We start from the raw sequence: 21,652 nt of genomic DNA on the forward strand, positions 1-21,652 counted from the left end.
CGTTTTATACATTTATTCACTTTAAAGGGGTCTGTTGCCCTAAAGTGAACTTTTAACATGATTGGAAATTGGAAGTTATTTTTTTGTGCTATTTAGCAGTTTGTGCTGAGGCTATTGACTTTGGAATGTAAACAGCGGAAACTTAAGTATAGGTAGACTTTTAACATGCTAAAATATAAGCAAAATGAACCACTTTTTTAATCCTTTTAGTGTCAGCTCCTGTTTGATAAACAGTCTGGCATGGATCATGAAAAATGTGGAAATCTATGGTTTTACACTGTATATGACCAAATAATTCTGATCATTGAAAATCAACATGCTGTTGTTCAGAATAGTATATAATCAATATTTTTATCTCTTTTCCAACATTTAGGAGATGAATTATATGCTGGAGTTGCAACAGACCTTATGGGCCGTGATTTCACGATATTTCGCAGTCTGGGTAGACGTCCTCCCTTGCGCACGGAGCAGCATGATTCCCGGTGGCTAAATGGTCAGTACTGACTATTCATTTCTAAATGCTTTTGTATTCAGCGCATGCATGTTGGAATATCTGTATGTAGGTATGGGATCTATTATTCAGAATGCTCGGGACCTGGGGCTTCCTGGATAACAGACCTTTCCTTAATTTGGATCTTCACACTTTAAGACTACTATAAAATCAAATAAACATTAAATAAACCCAATAGATTGGTTTTACTTCCAATAAGGATTAATTATATCTTAGTTTGGATCAAGTACAAGCTACTGTTTTGTTATCACAGAGAAAAAGGAAATTATTTTTTAAAAATTTGGATTATTTGATTATAATCGAGTCTATGGGAGACGGCCTTTCCTTAATTTGGAACTTTCTGGTACAGGTTTCCAGATAACGGATCCCATACCTGTATGACAATAATATTGTATTTTACTGATAGTAGGATTACCATGGATACTAAGATCACATTCACTTTGGTGATTAATTGCACTTCAGTGGAGTAACTAGAGGATTGCAGACGACCACTCTCCTACCTTCCCCAGGACACAAGTGGGGGTCGTGACTAATCGGGCGGGTGGAGGGAGGTCCGAGAAAGGAATGGTGTTTGCTTTTTATGCCACTGTTGCACTTTATTACCTGCCAATCTGATGGACAAGTGTCGGCTTTGTAGATACCAGGAGAAATCTACTTTCCTGAATGGAGGAATAAAATTGTAGGCAGAATAATGGATTGGGACTATTTCTCATGCATTGTGCTTTTTGGAAAGATCCACCTCAGTATATGCCCCTGTGCACAAAACAAGGTTCTGGGGTGCAAGAAGTAGACTAATGACCCCATGGTCATTTCAACCTCTTGGGAGGATTAGATCCATAAAAGTCGGGGCATAATTTTATATCAATAATATCTTGTATCTCAATAAAATTGTGGTTTTCTTGTAGGCTGTGAGTACATTATTTGACACCATACAGATGCGTACGAGCATTAACTGGCAATTCATTCTTTATTCCCAGAACCCAAGTTTGTGAAAGTTTTCTGGATTCCTGAGAGTGAAAATCCAGATGACGATAAAATCTACTTCTTCTTCAAGGAGACGCCAGTGGAGGGAGTTGGTGGAGTGAAGCAATCGTACGCTCGCATTGGGCAAATCTGCAGGGTAAATGACACACAAAGCACTATCTTGTAGTATGCACTAACACATTGTTAAATAAAATATCCCTGAAAATCAGACTGGTATTCAAATGTATATTTTAACAAGGAAGGGAGATAAAAAACAGTGGAACATCCCAGCAAATAAAGGTCAAAGCGACCATCATGGGAAGAGAGGTCCACGATTGTACCTGTGCTGTTGTCACATAGACTGGGGGAAGGAGATTTCATTGCTATTATTTCCTGCTGGGATATCAACCAGTTTATTAATGCAGTTTTTTATATCCTTTATATTGCATAGTTATAACATTTTCATTCTGCTAAGGCTTTATATCTCAAAAATGCTCCTTTCCCATAGCATTTACAGGTAAGTAAAAGGTTATTGCAACATTCTCTGCACATACAATGTCCTGTAACTTCAGGTTTGAGTTCAGATTCCTCATTGATCCCTTAGTAATATATTTTATCATTTTCAACAGAATGACTTGGGAGGTCAGCGGAGCCTGGTGAACAAATGGACAACCTTCCTGAAGGCCCGGCTTGTGTGTAGTGTACCTGGGAATGAAATAGGAGGGGACACACATTTTGATGAGCTCCGTAAGTTTCCATATTGCCACCCACTAATGTGGGGATGAACAGAATTATGTTGTAGATGGTCATTAATTTCACTGAATTCTACAGAGGTTACCTTTCAATCTTGTCATTTATTAATAAGTTATAGGGGCTATCAAATAACATTTAGTTGGTTAGCCCAGAATACTTGATTTGTGATAGAAAATAATATATAAAACGAACACATATTTTTTAATTTGTCATCATACAATAGGACTTTATATTGCCCGATTGCCCAACATAGTGAACTTATTCTTGTTTTCATCTAATAGGGGATGTCTTTCTTTTACAAACCCGGGACAGAAGAAACCCACTCATTTACGCTTTGTTTTCCACATCCAGGTAAGAAAGACTCAGTTTGTATTTAATAATATCCCCTCCTCCCCCCGCACCCAGTATGAATGTCGCAAAATATTTTACCTTGGGCAGTTGTAATGAAATAAAGCACATACAGGTGAGTGTATGATCTGTGCTTGGCTGTGTGTAGAGGAAAGGAACATTTGCATGCAGTGAAATGGAATGCTGTCCTTAAAGGGCATGTAAAGGCAAAACAATAAAATCCCATTTTTACTTTCTTTAATGAAAAAGAAATCTATCTCCCATATATTTTAATAAAAAAATGTGTACCGTTTTTATAAGAAACCTGACTGTATGCAGTGAAACTCTACCTTCATTTACTGCTGTGGATAGGAATTGTCAGATGGTCCCTAACTGCTGAGCAGGGAAACAATCATACTTATGAACAGCAGAGGGAGCCCCCGCCTTACTTCCCAGCCATGCAGAACTCAAGCAGCTTTGTTTATGACGATCCCTAAGCAGCCCAGACCACACTGAGCATGTGCACAGTCTTAGTCTTGCAAAGATGTTTAACAAAGTTACAAGATGGTGACCCCCTGTAGCCAACTTTGAAGCATAAATCATTTGTTTGATTAGGCTTGTGGTGCAGTAAGTTCATGTTTATATTTAGTATACAAAATACAGCATTTCTAGCCTTTTTCTATTTGACTTTACATGCCCTTTAAAAGGGGTTGTTTACCTTTGAGTTAACTTTTAGTATGATGTAGAGAGTAATACTCTGAGTCAATTTGCAATAGATTTTCATATTTTTTTATTATTTGTGGTTTTTGAGTGGTATTGGACCTGTTATCCAGAATGCTCAGGACCTAGGGTTTTCCGGATAACAGATCTTTCCATAATTTGGATCTTCATACTTTGTCTACTAGAAAATGATGTAAACATTAACTAAACCCAATAGGCTTGAATCGAAAGGTGAGTAATAAAAAGTAGCAATAACAATAAATGTATAGCCTTACAGAGCATTTGTTTTTAGATGGAGTCAGTGACCCCCCATTTGAAAGCTGAAAAGATTTAGAAGATAACTAACAATTTCAAAAACTATAAAAAAAATAAATACTGAACACCAATTGAAATGTTGCTTAGAATTCTATAGCATACTAAAAGTTAACTAAAAAAAAAAAGTAGCCCACCACTTTAAGGTCATACAGATGTAGAGGAATGCTCTCAACAAATCTGCCTGTCTCCCCCAGCTCTGTCTTCCATGGCTCTGCTATATGTGTCTACAACATGAATGATGTGCGTAGAGCTTTCCTGGGACCCTTTGCTCATAAGGAAGGACCTAACTATCAGTGGGTCTCATACCAGGGCAGGGTGCCATATCCTCGTCCTGGGATGGTAAGTAACCAAAAATAATACATGTTTAAATAGAAAAATAGTGGACAGGATTTAATTGATGAACAATGAGAAATGAGGGATATTGCAAGGAGATTATGACTAATAAATAGGATACCATCAATTCCAGAGAACGAAAAAAGGCTGTGTACAAACAGTTCCAAAGAATAAAAATGGCATATACTGTAGTGGAATACAGTAAGAGAGACCAATAACCTCCTACACAGATAATAACATGGGATGTTCTTTTAACCTCTCCAGTGTCCCAGTAAGACATTTGGAAGCTTTGAGTCCACAAAGAGTTTCCCAGATGATGTCCTTCAGTTTGCTCGGAATCACCCACTCATGTTTAACCCTGTGGTGCCGGGGTCGGGCAGGCCTGTCTTCCTGCGCAGTCATGGAGACCTCATTTTCACGCAGCTCGCTGTGGACCGAGTTGTTGCTGCAGATGGAGAGTATGATGTCATGTTTATTGGAACAGGTAAATTAAGTCATTGGATGATTGCACATCTTACATAAATGTATAACAATGTATGTATTTTCCTAATTTCAATGACAAAAGAACATTAGGGTTTTCAAATTATTCTTCATTATTATCACATGCTTTATTTTTTACAAGAGAGCAATAAAACACTGGGCAGCATGCTGGCGCTATATATTTAAATGATGATGATGATAATGATGATGATGAGAAGGATGAGGATTACTCATCTCTTGAAAATACAGGCGTCCCATATGTATAATAAATGAATGAAAGTTTTTGACAGAAATTAAAATTGATTCCGCCCCTTCAGACTCATAGGGGCAAATTCACTAAGATTCGTAGTTGCGCCAGGCGTAACTTTGCCGCACTTTGCCACACTTCGCCAGGCGTAGTTTCGCCAGCGCTTCGCAAATTCACTAAAATCCGAAGTTGCGCACAGGGGTAGCGTAAGGTTGCGAAGTTGCGCTAGCGTTGATTCACTAAGTAAAGCGAAGTTACGCTAGTGAAGGATAATTTGCATAGGGCGCCAAATTCAAATTTCAATGGAGGAATACGTATCAGCACTACAAATGCCTAGAAAACCTTCAATTCATCAAATAAAATTTTTATTTTGCCCTACACATGTGCCCACTGTCTAGGTAAGTTGCCATGAGTTAGGAAATGTAGGGGGGAAGGAGGGGAGCCCCAAAAATTTTTTCGATCTTTTTCAGCCTATCACCCATAATGTAGAAAACACGCCAGCGTTTTTTGGGACTTAGAAAAAATTTTGACTTTTTTTGAAACAATCCCTATCTACTCTATTGCGCTTCGCCAGGTCTGAGGTGGCGAAGGAAGTCTAGCGTAAAAGGTAGCGTTCATTTGCGTAGTTCATTTGCGTAGTTACGTCGCTAGCGAAACTTCGCCAGGCGTAAGGGTGCGAAGTAACACTAGCGAAACTACGCCAGCGTTCGTTAGTGAATTTGCGCAGTAGCGAAAATGACAAACGCTAGCGAAGTAACGCTAGCGTTCTGCGCTTCGGCGCTTAGTGAATTTGCCCCATAGAAACAGAAGTAGGTGGTGTAACTAGGAAACCATGGGCTTGGTGGAAAAACTGCCCCCACCAGTCTTTCCCCACCCCACTGAAACTCTTAACTAGGAGCTGGCCTAAAGGTTAGGGCTAGCGATCAGCCTTTGATGTGTGATTTCATGCTAGAGACCCTGGTTCAATTCCCTGTGGCAACTCCTTTTGACCCTGGACAAATCACATACGGTAATCTCCTGGTGTCCTGGCTGCTTAATGTGCCAATAATGACTGTCTTGCTTGCAACAAAAGTGCTTTGAGTCCAATGGGAGAAAAACGTTATATAAAAACTATTCCCTTAACTTAAGGCCTTGGTACCCATGTGCTGTGACTCTGACAGACACTACTGTGGATTAAAGACATTGAATGTAAAGGCACTGGTATGGAGGCTGGGAATTGGGCAAGCCTCCATTTCAACCTATTGGGGAGAATGAACCTAATAAAAATGTTAATCCTCCCAAAACTACTTTATATCTTCTGTTTGCCTCACATTAATTATTATTTTTTGCCTATACTATATATCAAGTCCTGGGGCAGATTGGCATATACAGTAACTTCCTCTTGGGAGATATGACATGGAGGTTTTCCTTCCCAGTTCGGCAGAGGCGGTAGGCTTCATAGAGGGGTTGTCCTCATCCCCACTGACAGTGCTAGATGCAGTATGGGTAAATTTCTTAAATTCAATAATTCCTTTCAAGATGCTGTTCCTCTGAAAAAAAAATCCCTTCTTATAATCTGACTCTTCAGCACTTCTTATCAACATACCCAGTGGGAGTGGCAGTGTGGCACATTACTTACAAAACAGTTATGAATCAATCATCATTCACAGTATTCTACATTCATTTATTACAAACAGGGTCTTTATTTAACAAAAAGGGTTACAAAATAAAAATGAAACCAAAGGACCTTTGTTACAATCCAAAGAAAAAGTTGATGTCCATATATTTAGACACCAAGAACCATAAGCAGCTTTATACCCAGTGTCAATAAAGGTATTATTACATTTATACTTTTTATTATTTACTTATAGAGTGCCAGTATTTTCTGCAGTGCTTTACATAGAAAGCAAGTGTTTGTTATTCTTGGTGTTTCACCTGGAAGTTCTCATTATTTCCATGGCGCACTCACTCTCACTAATACTGACTGATGGATTTCAGCTTACAGGCCCTGTTTGGGCGCTTCTCTGTTAGTACCAGGCAAGTCTAATAATTGGCATATGTATATCCTCATAAATAAATAAGTATAAAAAGGAATATCTCTAATGAAATGATCAAGCAGAGAGGTATACTGGAACATTGCCTGTTGCTGGAGAGTAAAAGTAATCAGTGATGTGTCTGGGACTGGGCACAACATACAGAACATTCTGAAACACTTTTGCACTTCTTCTCTTTCTCTTCAGATGTTGGTTCCGTTTTGAAAGTGATATCAGTGCCCAAGCAAAGCTGGAATCACATGGAACAGGTTGTACTGGAGGAGCTACAGGTCTTCAAGGTATCAAATACATTTTCTTTTTGAAGGTCTAGCAGCTCAAGAATTCACTCCAGATGCAAGTTTGACTTCTGTTAATACTAAAATATGTGCGCATTACTACTGAATAACAATAATAATCATTGCCGGCTCACCGATATACCAGGAAAATTCCCGGTGGGCCCAGGTGTCAGTGGGCCCTCTTGCTTCTAACAGTCCCTCTCCCTATTTCATTATGGAAAAAGGCTTAATAATGGAAGAATAGATTATAGTAAGTAGATACACTATAAAAGACTAGGAGAATAAAGAGGTTAAGTAAGGAGAGGAGGAATAATAGTTTGGAAAGTGGGCCCACGATCTAAGGTTTAAGCTTTCCTTTTTAGAAGGTCAGAGATCTGTACATCTAGGGGCCTATTTAGAGAAAGGTCTGTGGAGTCCTTAAAGTGATACTGACACTAATAAATAATTATTCAAAATAGTAATGTACATAAAAAGTTACCTATAGCTGATGTTGATGTTTTTTGCTGATGGGGCTGCTTTTGTAAGTAATTGTTACTTGAAGTTCCTTCTCAACTGTCCCTTCTCAACATGTCAGTTAGAGCTTCTAACAGGGCCGCCATCAGGGGGGGACAGGGGGGACAAGCGTACCGGGCCCGGGCATGAAGGGGGGCCCGGCAGCGCTGCATTTTTTTGAAGATCCGGGCCCCCCTTACGAGCGCCCGAGCCGTACGTCTTGCCTCTTCAGTGCCGAATGCGGAAGTGCCGAAAAGCCGAAGCCGATGCGACGAAAAGACCCGAAGTCACGGAAAAAGCCGAAGTCCCGAAGTCACGAAGCGCCGAAAAGACCCGAAGTCACGAAAACAGCCGAAGCCGAAGTCCTGAAGCAGCGCAAAGACCCGAAGTCACGAAAACAGCCGAAGCCGAAGTCCTGAAGCGGTGAAAAGACCCGAAGTCACGAAAGGAGGCGAAGTTGAAGTACTGAAGCCATGAGTTCAATTCTACTGAACACCAGTTTGTGTTTTTTTTTTTTTTTAATCCCCTGGCCACCAATGTATTATTTTAATATTCTATAGGCCCCTGCCACCAATCTTTTTTTTAAAACTTTTGTTTTTGGGGCCCCAATTTTTTTTTAACTCGTAAGGGGCCCCTTGCCACCATTGTTTTTTTTTGGGTTTTTTTTTTTAAAAAAAAATTAATTTTCTTTTTGGTGGCCCCAAATTTTTTTAACTTGTGGCCAGGGCCGCCATTAGAAATTGGGGCCCCAAAAAAAAAAATTTGGAGAAAAAAAAAAAAAATGGTGGCAGGGGCCCCCTTACAAGTTAAAAACAAATTGGGGCCCCAAAAAAAATTTAAAAAAAAAAATAATTTTTTTTTGAAAAAAAAAAAAAACTGGTGGCAGGCCACCTGCATTCAAGCATAGTTCCAAGAACATCTAGTACATCAAAGAAGGATTCATCCCAAGCCTTGCTTTTATTGACTTCCAAGATGGGCTTTCAGAAGTATCTAGAATAACAAAGGCATTTTCCTAAATGTCCCTAGCTGCATTTGGGCTGGCATCCCCAACCAAGGCTCTGAGCCCACCTAGCCATGGGAGTGAAGGATAGGAAATTGTAAACAGAAACCTGTCTCAATTAAAAAGGGGATATCTGTGAAAGCGTTGTTTATATTTTTCTCTCTCTGCCTTCCCTCTTCTGTCCCAGCTCTTGTTTTGCTCTCTTATGCTTCTGTTAACTGTCTCATTGTGGTTCCCATTACAGAATGCATCTCCTATAACTGCCATGCAGATCTCCTCCAAGCGGGTAAGTCATAGTCTATGATTCATGTTTTTGAAAATCTCTGTAAATGGGATGGACTGTATGTCTGAGGCTGCCCCATTTTACTTTTCTTACAGCAACAGCTATATGTAGGATCCGCAAGTGGGATCTCCCAACTGCCCCTGCACCGCTGTGGGATCTATGGCAAGGCATGTGCAGAGTGTTGCTTGGCCAGGGATCCCTATTGTGGTTGGGATGGTGCCAGCTGTACACGATACCTGCCAAACACTAAGAGGTAAGGAACAATACTTTCCAGCAAACATGGGCAAGGCCCAAAATTTATGACCGTCTCTGAGCATTTCTATTTCTTCCCATTAATGATCAATTACATCTAATTTCCTTATGTGCCTCTCACATGATGTTTTACAGGAGATCTCGTCGCCAAGATGTGAGGAATGGAGACCCCAAAACCTTATGTTCAGGAGGTGAGTGTCAATTAAAAACATTATGACCTGTACTTTTCACCTGCCTTGACCTGGCATTATGTACACTCCTGAGGAAGATCTCTGTGAGGGATCCAAACATCAATTTAAAAAAAGTTGTTCCTACTTTTTTGCCTGAAAATCCTGTGAGTGCCTCCATTCTTTACCTATATATATATTTATATATATATATATATTTATATATATATATATATATATATATATATATATATATATATATATATATATATATATATATATATATATATATATGGCCCAAAACATCATGCAATCACCCAGAAGCCAAATCAGTAGACACACCTTTGAATTCCATATATAATTAGGTGTTACCTGCAAATAATGAGTTAATGAGATAAGAACAGATGTACTTGTATACAGTTAGGCTCAGTTGAGTATATATTTTGGGTAATCATGAAAGTAGTATTAGACTACCTTGTTGTACTGCAATATACAGTAACTGTTATTTGCCCACCATCCAGAGCAGCAGAGATTCAGCGTGCAGGAGAAACGTCTATTTGGGGTTGAAGGGAGCAGCATATTCCTTGAGTGTCTTCCCAAATCGCTGCGTGCTCAAGTCACTTGGACATATCAGAAGGTACCAGACTCTTCAAGAACAGAGGTAAATATCAGACCCATTTACAAATGGTTGTTTAGATGTATTTCTTCCAGTCTCTGCTCAATCTCATCTCTGATTGCTCTTGCGAGTATGCCCTCTGATCCTATTTTTTACACCCTTTTTATTAAATTATTGTAAAACTCTTGTTTGTAATAAATAATTATAAAGTTCTGCATAACGTTCTGGTGCTATATAAATAAATGATGATGATTCTTTCCCCTAATTGATAGGTTCAGTTTGATGAGCGTGTGCTGCAGACAGACCGCGGTATCGTGGTACGCAACGTAATGCGGCGTGATGCAGGCACATTCATATGTTACTCCTCAGAACATGGATTTACACAGACCCTTCTCCGTCTGCATGTAGAGGTTATCCCTTCCTCCAGGACTGAAGAATATTTAGGGCACCAGCGTGTTCCCCACAATCGATGGTACCAAGATTTCATGAAGCTTGTACAGCAGCCAGGCTCTGTAGAGCAAATGTGTGAGGAGATATGGACCCGAAAGGGCCGAACCTTGCACCCACCAGGACCTCAGGGGGCCCCTCATATTCCAGGTTCCCAAGGACAAAGTCTTCCAGCTGTGCCACTCCTCAATATTAAAACCAAAGCTCAAAAGTGGAAGCACTTAGAGGATAAGAGGAAGGTCCGGAGTCGCCGGACGCATGAGCAGCCCACTCGGGCAGAACGTGGTCCCAGAAGTGCCCCAAGCTAGGACCTAAAGGAGAAATAGACCTTCTGTGTGGTAAAGAGAGGGAGGGGGTTTTAAAGGACTGACATTTGAGTGGTACTGATGCACCCATTAATTTAAACTCTAGTTGAGAACTTGTGAACAGAACAATGTGTTTGCAGAGTATTGCTCTTCAACCTCTGCCAAAATGGACAGTGACCTTCTTTTTCACTTACCAACTAGGATGACAGCTAATAAGCCTCTCTCCCTCGCACAATATTCTGAACTCCTTTTTATATTTATACACGCCCCTGTCTTAAAGGGGTAACACTTCCTTTTTTTTTGTAAACAGCACACAGGGTATAAAGGGCAGGTGTTGCCAGGCTCTCCCTGCTTCTATATGGACTTCAGCTCTGGCATTTGTAAGCGTTGATGGTATGTGAAAAGCTGGGGATTTCCTTCATTCAGATTAATACCCGGAACCTGATGAAATCAGCAAAAAAAATCCCAATATCCAGAATGTACAAAAGCAAATAACTGCAGTTGCACTTCTTTTATTCTGCTACAGCCCTGCCAGCATTATTCATGTGTTCTGTGCACATTCTTTCCTGGTGTGCTTTTTCATTTTAAAAGGCTTAAAAGTAATGACGGCACCTAGCAAAGCAGTGCCATTCTATAGCCTTTAAGGAGTGCAGCATTGCTGTCAATGAGTATGTGGATGAGAATATGCCTGGCATCACTTCCAGGCTTTAAACAAACAGTATTTAGAAAAAAAACAACAATGTATAAAGGGACAAAATGTGCTGAAAACTCATGGATAGCATTAACAGAGATGTGTCAGTATCACTTAAAGAGATATTTCTTATACGTCTATGAGTATAAGGCTAATCACAAAGCTCACAGGTCTGTGACTATGTCTGTAAAGTGCTATAGATACAGATTTAAAGAATGATGTAGACTCCAGTGATATTCAAGATTCATGCGCCAATGAGTCCATGTCATACAAAGAAACACAGAGAGATCTTGGGCATGCTGGGGCCATATCAGATGGGATGGCCACATCTCTAGTTGGACAGTCCTGCTATAGACTGTAAATCTGTTACTATATACACAAAGCCTAATATTCTGGTGAAGGTTCTACCAAGGCTACATTTTTTTGTATTAGGTTAATTCAAATAATAATGCAACAGTTCAGCTTCCTGTTATGTATTGACTGCATGACAGGAATGCCTATTGAATGCCAGAAGTCTTATGTCCCAACAGCAATTGTTTCCTGAGCTTAGCATTACTACTGTTGATGGAATGCCCAGGATGTATAAATGCAAACTTCCATACAGTGATAGGCCCAGTCAGTCCGGGCATCGTGTCGCTTGAGAGCGGGCAGTACTGGAACACATTAATGAAAGGGTATCCCAATGTACTGTATAATTATTACTCACTAACCCTTCTGCCAGCTCGCTCAAGCATGGAAAAACTGAAACACTTTCATACAGAATGTTCTTGCTCTTTCACTGCCATTTCTCGGAAGCCTCCTGTTAACCATAAGGGGATTAAACTGAGCATGTTCACTGCCACAAGCTATACAGGTTTATTCATATTTTTTTTGGGCTGTCTGTTAACCCCATCAGCAACCAGAAGCGCAACGCCAATGCTGGAGCGGTCAGCGAGACTAACAATCTTTAACAAAGGTGCCAATGAATTAACTACCTTGTGCCCACAGAGAGAATGTATCGCTTAGTGTAAATATTATTAGAATGTAAATGAACTTTCTGCTGCTAGAGATTCCTGTGACTGACCAGACCATCTTCTGCTTGACCTTGGCACACAGGGGGACATTAATGATGAACAGACTGGTATGGGACAAAACTGGATAGAGTAAATAACCTTATTAAGTTAACAATAAAGGCAATTATTTAGCGGCTGTGTGAATTAATGGTAACCAAAGTGTTTAACGGCTGTCAAAGGGCACTGTCGGGAACTGAGTAACGAACATAAAATCAGTTCAAGAATTGAATGTGGGATCTCCTTGAGTTTAAAAAGGAATACACAGTAAAATACACATAAATACAAAGCCACAAAGTTGTAGTGGATCTTTAAGGTTTAACCAGTAGCATTATGCTTTTTCCCAACAGTTTCTGCATTTTCATGTGCTCCCTCAGCCTAACATATTTTCCTGGGTGTGATCTAATTACTCCTGCTACCTGGACCGAACATATTCCTGCACCAAAACCAATTGACTTGGCTGAATATGCTTAGATCTAGTTGACAGTTTAGTCAATTTTGACCATACTGCCTGTCTGGACATGTGACACATATTGGTGACAGTTCAATACAACATCATCTGATCCTATTTGATCAGCTCTGTCCAGGCAGAACATCCTATTTACTGCTATCCTTTATGTGCACCATACTAAATGTGATCAATTTTGTTTTTCTGGGCCCTATCAATAATAAGGTCCCTGACAGATGTACTGCATGCCCCCTAATGGCTGTCCACAGCCCCTCCACTTGTTCCGCCATGAGCCTGATTCAACAGAAAATGGCATTTTTGCATCTCTTGAATGGCTAAATCAAATGTATACTGCCATTGAGCTAATAATCATTAACTGGCTTTATCCAGGGCCAGGAATTTAGTTGAGGGAGCACAGCCATAAAGAATATCTCAGAAACTATTACAAGAATGGATCTGGTACCTGGAAATCCATTATCCAGAAAGCTCAGAATAAATGAAAGGCCATCTCCCATAGACTCTATTTTACCCAAATATTCCCAGTTTTTAAAAATGATTTCATTTTTCTCTAAAAATAAAACAGTACCTTGTATTTGATCCCAACTAAGATATAATTAATCCTTATTGGAAGCAGAACCAGCCTATTGGGTTTATTTACTGTTTACATGAAGTAGACTTAAGGTATGAAGAGCCAAATTGCAAAAAAATTCATTATCCAGAAAACCCCAGGTCCCATACCTTTATAGAAGGAAAATACGTTATATATACATAACAAATGTAATAAATATTCAGTAGTGGAGGCTTATTTATTAAAGGTCGAATTCTATTGTTTCTATCTGTATATCTGACAATTCAGCTCTACACCTCTGTATTGAAACTAACAATCTTTTTTGAAAAGATCGTAATGGTTACGTCTATGGCCACCTTTACTCTTAACGGTTTCTACCTATATACAACCTATATACTTTTATTGCAGTGTGGACAATTTCTGCCATAGTAAAACGGCACCGTGAGCTGTAGAATGTTTCCCAGAAAGGTGTTCCAGAAGAGATTACATGATCTCAATTGGGAAACTGAAAAGTAAATGGCATTTCAACTATGTTTAATTACATGGGACAATCCATTCTAAAACAGATCTCACATGTTTGTTCTAATCTTTTTCTGATTATTTCGCAGAGAAGATCATGCCATATCAGAATTCAGTTTGGGATTCGGCTAAATGCCAACATATATTTTATGCAATGGGTCTGCTTTCTAACATACATTATCTTTACTCTGTTTATTAATCTTATTGGGTCACCAGTGGTTAAGTCACAATGATGGCCTGTGTGCATGGATTTGTGCTCTTCTCAGAAAGCTACACTACCAGTTCTGCTTGATATGGTGATGCCATAAACACAACGGTGTGTTTTCACCCATAAATATGAGATGCATACCCTCTAATTGTGATCACTCTTATTAATTACTGGCCTTTATGTGCCCATCCTCTTGCACGTCACTTTATTTGAATATCTGAATGTGTCACATGATAACAGTAAAAAGGAGACGTGAGATACACTCCTGGATGTGATTAAAAATAATCACATTAATGGGGGAATGTAATAAAAGTTGATAACAGAATTTTTTTTTCACGATGCGAAAAAGTTACCGGTATGCCTTTGTGCAAACAAATTTTCCTTTACACTAATTTAATATAGCTTTCACAAACCCAGAAAACTGTTTAGCGACCTCTTCTGATAGTGGAAGAAGGTTTGCGGATTTTATAGTTTGTGCCAGTGCGCAGAGAATGTAATGAAAACTTCTTACTGAAGTTGTTATGTTGCTCCAAAAGATTAGGACACCTTCAAGCACTTCTAGTGGGCAGTGTGTAATTAAAATCTGTGATGCAATAACAGTTTACAGAAGAATATTACATTGCGAAATGTGATTTTTTTTATTCTTATTTGTGCAAATTGTTTTGCTCTTTGCTACTTTTATTACATTGCCCCAGTGGTATCATATCAATGGCCTGGCAGTTTGCACTTACTGGTCTGTTGCAATTAAAACAATGAAACAAGAGTTTTAATTGGTTGCTGTTGGACACTAGATCTGGGCAAACTTCCCTCCCTTTTTTCTTTGTGTTGCATTCTATTGAGATTATGCCCTTTGCACTTATGCATCTTTTAGGGTTATTGGGGGTTGTTAGGAGTTGTAGTTCTGTAACAAGTGGAATGCAGAATATTGTCTGCTCCATAGCAGTACTGTTTTCTTATATAGACCATTAGAAAAATCCTAGCGCTGCAGCTTAAGGAAAAATCCAGTTTGAAAACCAGAATTCACACCTTTCACTTTTGGACCAATAGTTGCCAAAGCACATGATACACGTCTGCACATATGGTATTTCGGTAATCTGGGTAACGAAGATGAATTCATTTTTTTGCTCAGTATTTTCTGTAAATGGTCATAAAATGTTAAAGTTATAACAGCTTAAGTCATAATTGTAATAACAGCATTTGGGGACCAGTGACAGAAGTGCGGAATGCAGCTTAACATTCCATAAACAGTTTCGATGCCACGCACTATATTTAATACACGTAGATAAATATATAAGCAGAAATATTATTTTTACAGGTTTTCAACTTCTAATGTGGGCACTTAATTAGCGTGTCTTTAAAATGCAGCCCTAGCAGAATATTTCACTGATGTTTCTGCATATATTCTGTGTAATAACTGATTTAATTCTTCTGCTTTGTGATGTCTGTTTGAGGTTTAAGTGGTAACATAGTAAGTTAGGCTGAAAAAAGACACATATCCATCAAAATTAACCTTTTAAGTCTATATATAACCTGCCTAACTGCTAGTTGACGCTGGTCCTTTATGGCAACTAAAATCTGTGTATATGGATATTGGTAGGTTCAGGGATAGGACAGGTTTTAAAATGTGCCATTGAAACATGTTGGCTAGTTCATGGTGCACTGGTAGATGAGTTAATAGGTGCTACAGCTATTATTTACATCATGTGGTTCCAACTGGAACAACAGAAATGCAGCCATACCATGTGTGATCCCAAGAATGCTCTCCATTTATTTGGCCAGTGGGCCAGTCAGTTGGAAAGCACAATGGTCCAAACAGCCTCCCCACCTGCCAATAAACAGTGAAGGTCTATGGCATCTTACAGCAGCCCTGTCGGCCATTTGCCAGAATCCACAGATTGGAAGTCTGGGCCTTTTCTGATGTATACGATCGGGGGTTTGTAGAGAATGGGGACACCTAATTGCCTACCCTACCTGCGCATATGAATATAGAATCCACACATTAGTACCAAGATGTTATGCTGTTTATTGATCACATTACCACAATTAAAACTTGGCTGGCCAGCCTTCTCTAATTTGTAAAATGTATACCCACCCAATAAAACCACAATTCTTACACTTTAAAAATCATAAACGGTTACTGGTAATAAACCTAGTTCAGACAGTCCATATACTGATTTAATTGTTCCCAAAGTAAAGGGTAAAATTACTTCCTAATTAAAAGGAAAGTAAATGGTATGTAAAACCAGGATAGCGCCATAAAAAAAAGTGTGGAGTGGTATTAAGAAGCCATCCAAGCTTTTTAATTCTGCTTTAGTGTATTTGCGTTAAATAATCAGGCACTCGTAATCCACATTGGTGTACAAATCTTATATTAAGGGATAGATGTAATAACAGTCATTGGCCTGTTCATTACTGCTCAAGCAAAATGGGACTGTATAGTCAGTTAGGGGTTACAGCTCAGGGTCCATGTGTAGACAGCACTTTATTCAAGGTTGAAATACAGGTCTCTGCCATGAGACCTACAGCTGAAAGAGCTGCAAGCTGCATATCAGGATCAATGCAGTGGGTTAGATAAGCATTTACTGTATTTATGTCCCTTAAACCCTTTATTGAGTGTCTCAGCTGTGGGAGAGCACTTGTGTGGCTGTTATAGACATTAAAAAGAGCTGGCTCCAAATAATCAGTGCGTGGCACGTCCAGAGAGAGCACATGATGGAGCCTGGGAATGCGTGTCACTGGGCCAATGCAAAGAACTCTGAATACTGAAGTCCACAGCAGCCCTTCAGGTTAAAATAAACTTCTCAGTTCCATAAATTATCTACTTGTGCTATAATAAGTGCAGTCTGTGATATACATATTGTTCTCACACACACACATGCTCTGTGCTGGAGATCCTGGAACACTGATCCTAAGAGTTTGAGATAAGTGCAAATAGAACATGAACAGAATTTTCATGTTAACAGGACGTCTGGAGCTCCGTAACAAAGCAGCTGCGAGAGTAAAGTGCTGGACGCTGCTCAAAGGGAATTGTCTGGATTCATATGCAACACTGACTCACCCTATGTTTGCTTCAAAGGCTTGCGCATCTGGGATGGACTCCGAAAAAGAGCCTGAGGGACACATATGTATAGAAGCACGTGTGGTATGGCTGATAGGGAACCCACCACCACCAGGAATATGTCAGGCCTAGGCTAAGAAAGGTTACTTGTATATGTGTTATTTTCATTCCCAGTCTTATTTATGCCTCATGTACAAGGGTCAGACTGAGCTGATGGGATACTGGAGAAAAAAACCAGGTGGGCCCTGGTCCTGGTGGGCAAACCCTCTCCCCACCTCATACTATTACTGTTCTCCCCATGATCACAGCTCCAATGGAAAGGAAGGTGGCGCAGGAGAAGGTTTTGGCACCAGAGTGTGTTGGGGCCCCATGATTGAGGCCCCAATGAACCCCAGCCCCCCCCCCAGTCTGACACTGCACATGTATTCTACACTGGAGATTCGATTAGCATGCAAATAGTTAAGTGAGGATTATCATGTACAGAAGACCCCAAAAGTTAGGCACCCCCAAGTGATTTTATTTACTTACCTCACACCCCAGGCCAGTGCTCCTATCAGCAGAAAACTGCACCGGCCCGGGGTTCTCCCAGCGAGCACCAAGGAGCGATCAGCTTCCGGCTTCGTTTTTCTTTGCGCGACTGTGCATGCGCAGTAAAGCGAAAAGCCAAACTTTAACAAAGAAGTCTGCAATTTCGTTCTACTGCGCATGCATCTGCCCCGGGAAACGAAGAAGAAAAAGAAAAAAGGAAGCTCCGGGGGGCTCGCTGGAAGAATCCCCGGACTGGTACAGTTTTCTTCTGATAGGAGCACTGACCCAGTATAAAATATATTATATATAGTATATATGGTAAACAATCACTTGGGGGTGCCTAACTTTTGGCACCCCCAAGTAAAAAGGCCTTTCCTTCTCCTTTAAACCTTAAATCCAAAAGGTTTGTTCTTCTTCCAATAAGGATTAATTATATCTTAGAATGGATCAAGTACAAGGTACTTTTTTATTATTACTGAGAAAAAGGAAATCATTTTTAAAAATTTGGATTATTTGATTATAATTTCCTTAATTTGGAACTTTCTGGATAACGGGTTTACGGATATCGGATCCCATGCCTGTAATAATAATAACAATTTATTTTACTGAGTAGGATTACCATGGATACTAAGATCTTAGTTTGGATCAAGTGCAAAGTACTGTTTTATTATTACAGAGAAAAAGGAAATCATTTAAAAATTTGGATTATTTGGATAAAATAATCAAAATTCGGAGTACATACCTGTACCTCCATCCTGTTTGTTGCAGAAAATTAATTAGTGTTGATTTGGGGACGCTTAGAAACAGATATATACCCACCCTCAAATACAGCAGACCTATATGCAGTCGATATAACCTTCAGCCATATAGGGGGTGCAGGGGGTGATTACAGGTGCCCAGAATCCCCCTCTAGAGAAGGACAACAGAATCGAGTTTAATCAATATACAAATAAAGTCATTTATAGCTATTTATAGCACTGCAGGGCCAACTGTACAGCGCTGCATCCAAATAGTATTAAAAATGTGTCGGTATCCCTTTGATAAAGCTTTAGTCCCAGAAAGGAGTACAGACTGGGTGCAGAGGGTAGTCAGCTGATGCATGACAGCAATTACTTATGAAGACCTATTACAGCTTTGATGTAGTTTCCTATTACTTTCATTTGATCTGAGCGCTTGGAAGGAAAATCTGGAATACAGAAGGTACTTGATATAAAGGGGAACTGAGTAACACTGGTTTAAAGGGGCAGCATCATTGGGAAATAGCCCTTTTCCTCCTTATTCTGCATTCTGCATTTGAACAGTAACAAATGTTATAATTGTTCTCCGAGCAAACTGGGCTTTATCCCAAGGGCCAGATACCTTAAGATAAAAGCAATGTGCTTAGCTTGAGTCAGTTGGTATATGGGCTATTTGGCCTGATCTTATTTCAATTACATCAAGAAAGTGCAAATGTGATCCTTGATGGAGATTATTGTAGGATAAGTGACCAATTATTATTGCCTTGTGGTGGAAAAAAAGCACCAAAAAGAAAATTTCAGCGAAAATTATACATTAATTAAATCTCATTTTACAAATAAGATTCATACCACAAAGATCCAGCCTAGCCTTAACGTAACCATTACATACAAACATTGTGTATCTCTTATAGAGAACAAACCAATAACTGGCATTTATAGCAATCCCATAGACATGTATACATACAGTAGCTATCATTATCGCTATTACTGGCAATACAGCCCAGATTGGTCAGGCAGTTTGGCCAGTAACAACAACCATAAACAGTGGTAATATAAAGCAACAATTTGCCTTTTTTATCTTTTGGTTAAAATGTTTGAACATTTCTCTAGGCTAAGAAAAGAAATGTGTTTGAATTGTGGTTCCTTTTTCCACATTTTATTTGATTGTTATGAGGCTGCTGCCCCCATGTGTTGCACTCGCAGAATGACCCTGGATGAATGAAAAGTGGTATATATAGTGCTGCAGGTGGTTGAACATTTCAAACATGTCCAATAACCTGCACTAACTGATTCACAGGATGATCTGTCAACCACTCCACTTACATGGCCGAGGAGTCTCCTTAACTGATATCTTAATTTATTGCACCAGCCTAAAGTTTCAGCTTGTCAATAGCAGCAATGATCCAGGACTTCAAACTTGTGACAGGGGGTCACTATCTTGGAAAGTGTCTGTGACACTCACATGCTCAGTGGGCTCTGAGCAGCTGTTGAGAAGTTAAGCTTAGGGGTTGTCACAAATTATCAAGCAGAAAATGACGTTGGCCTTTAACATAAGGTGATGCTACCAGGCTGATTATTAAATTCTGATGCTAATTGCATTGGTTTCTGCGCTGCCATGTAGTAATTATCTGTATTAATTACTAATCAGCCTTATAGTGTGACATTTCTATTCTATGTGTAATGTATATTGTGAGTGGGTCCCTAAGCTCAGTAAGTGACAGCAGCACAGAGCATGTGCAGTGAATCAGCAGAAAAGAAGATGGGGAGCTACTGGGGCATCTTTGGAGACACAAATCTTTACTGCTAAAGGGCTGTGGTTGCCTTGGGCTGGTACAGAAGCCCAAAACATAATGTATAACATTTCTAGCCTACTTCTTTAGTTAGGCTTTAGTTCTCCTTTACGTTGAAGTCTTCATTCATAGATATCCTAGGGCATTCAACATAAGGGTAAAATTAAGGAGGAACAGTTATTTACTGTTCTAGAATTTCTTCCAACTTTAACAGGACGAAGGACATAATATTATACCAGCAATGATAAGCAACTTGTCTGCCAAGATAGATCAATCATACTAATGTAAATGTGCTGATGTGGCACTCAGGAGAGTGACGTGGCACATGCTGTCCGTGATGTGGCGCTTACACGCACTAAAGAGTCAGTAGGGGACAGTGCACCTGACAAAAATGTTTCAGAAACTAGTAAGCTTGTCCTTAGGAGGTAAAGGTGGACTTTACTAAATAATGGGCTACAACACCACATCCCTATAGATTTACAGAAAATGTTCTTGTTTAACTGCCCATTTGATGGTTCAGTACTGATGTAGTACACAATATTTTTGGTATCCGCACCTCCTAACACATCACCATTGCCAATTGCAAGTCCAATAGTTATGGATGTCACGTGAATAACTTCATGAATAACAATTTGTTTAAAAATATCCAAAAGACAGTCGCACAGAGTCTAATATTTGTAAATATAGAATAAATTATGTGACAAATAATAATAATCACATAATTTATTCTATATTTACAAATATTGGATAGTGCAACTCTAATAATCTGTCCCAAAAGTGGATTCATTTTGACCCCTTGCTCCTGGAAAAGCTGTAATCCTTACTGGAAACTGGGTTCACACAAAACATACGGTGCCGTAAATATAACCAGGATTTTTGTTGTAATGTTCTATATGTGTCATTTGATACACTGCTGCGTTTTTTTATTAATCATTATCCAGTGTAGCTTGTGTTTTCCTAGTTTGATATTAACCGAGGTCTCTAGCCATTGTTTATTTTGCTACCATATAAATTCACAACTACAGCTTGTGAGGTCCCAGGCAGGACCAGTGGGAAGAAGTTCCCATGAAGATTTATATCCTATAACGCTTGGTTTAGCTTTCCAATGAAAGTTCTATTGGTTTCAGGAGCCAGTTTTAAAAGATCCTCATCACCAGGAACAATATCATCATACCTCCTAATTATTAGATCTGCCATCTGGGTGATATTTTACCAGCCTAGTCTGTGAAAGTGATGCCCAATGCACTACCCATTAGTTATTTAGTCTATACATTAGTCTTTGTGGCATACAAATATGGTATGTGTACAGTATAATGGTGGTTGATCTTGCTAGATCATAGTTTCTCAAACTGTGAGGTTGTCCTCACTTCCCTCAGTAATGAATTCAAAGCTGCAGGTAGGATTGAGGCCCAGTATAGATACCAGCCATGATCAAATTTGGGTTGACCATTGATTTACTGTTTTGGATATTCTTCCAACACTATAGAAGTGTTTTTATGACAATATTTTATGTATTATTAACAATGAGTAAAGGGAG

General features: G+C 39.4%; 1 protein-coding gene across 1 annotated transcript in view; it reads left to right on the forward strand.

Annotated features, from left to right (window-relative positions):
• sema3b.S (semaphorin 3B S homeolog) overlaps window positions 1-12,393 on the forward strand; it is a 33,381-nt gene extending 20,988 nt beyond the window's left edge. The window contains exons 7-18 of the mRNA XM_018261308.2: window positions 374-493; window positions 1,489-1,631; window positions 2,104-2,221; window positions 2,509-2,578; window positions 3,784-3,928; window positions 4,187-4,406; window positions 6,869-6,960; window positions 8,694-8,735; window positions 8,828-8,985; window positions 9,120-9,175; window positions 9,673-9,812; window positions 10,040-12,393. Of these exons, the coding sequence (XP_018116797.1) occupies window positions 374-493; window positions 1,489-1,631; window positions 2,104-2,221; window positions 2,509-2,578; window positions 3,784-3,928; window positions 4,187-4,406; window positions 6,869-6,960; window positions 8,694-8,735; window positions 8,828-8,985; window positions 9,120-9,175; window positions 9,673-9,812; window positions 10,040-10,522 (1,787 nt within the window). The 3' untranslated portion in view covers window positions 10,523-12,393. The remainder of the gene's footprint in view (window positions 1-373; window positions 494-1,488; window positions 1,632-2,103; window positions 2,222-2,508; window positions 2,579-3,783; window positions 3,929-4,186; window positions 4,407-6,868; window positions 6,961-8,693; window positions 8,736-8,827; window positions 8,986-9,119; window positions 9,176-9,672; window positions 9,813-10,039) is intronic.
• Window positions 12,394-21,652: the final 9,259 nt, after the last annotated feature.

The sequence above is a fragment of the Xenopus laevis genome, chromosome 4S, assembly GCF_017654675.1.
Source record: "Xenopus laevis strain J_2021 chromosome 4S, Xenopus_laevis_v10.1, whole genome shotgun sequence".
NCBI classification, from domain to species: Eukaryota; Metazoa; Chordata; class Amphibia; order Anura; family Pipidae; genus Xenopus; species Xenopus laevis.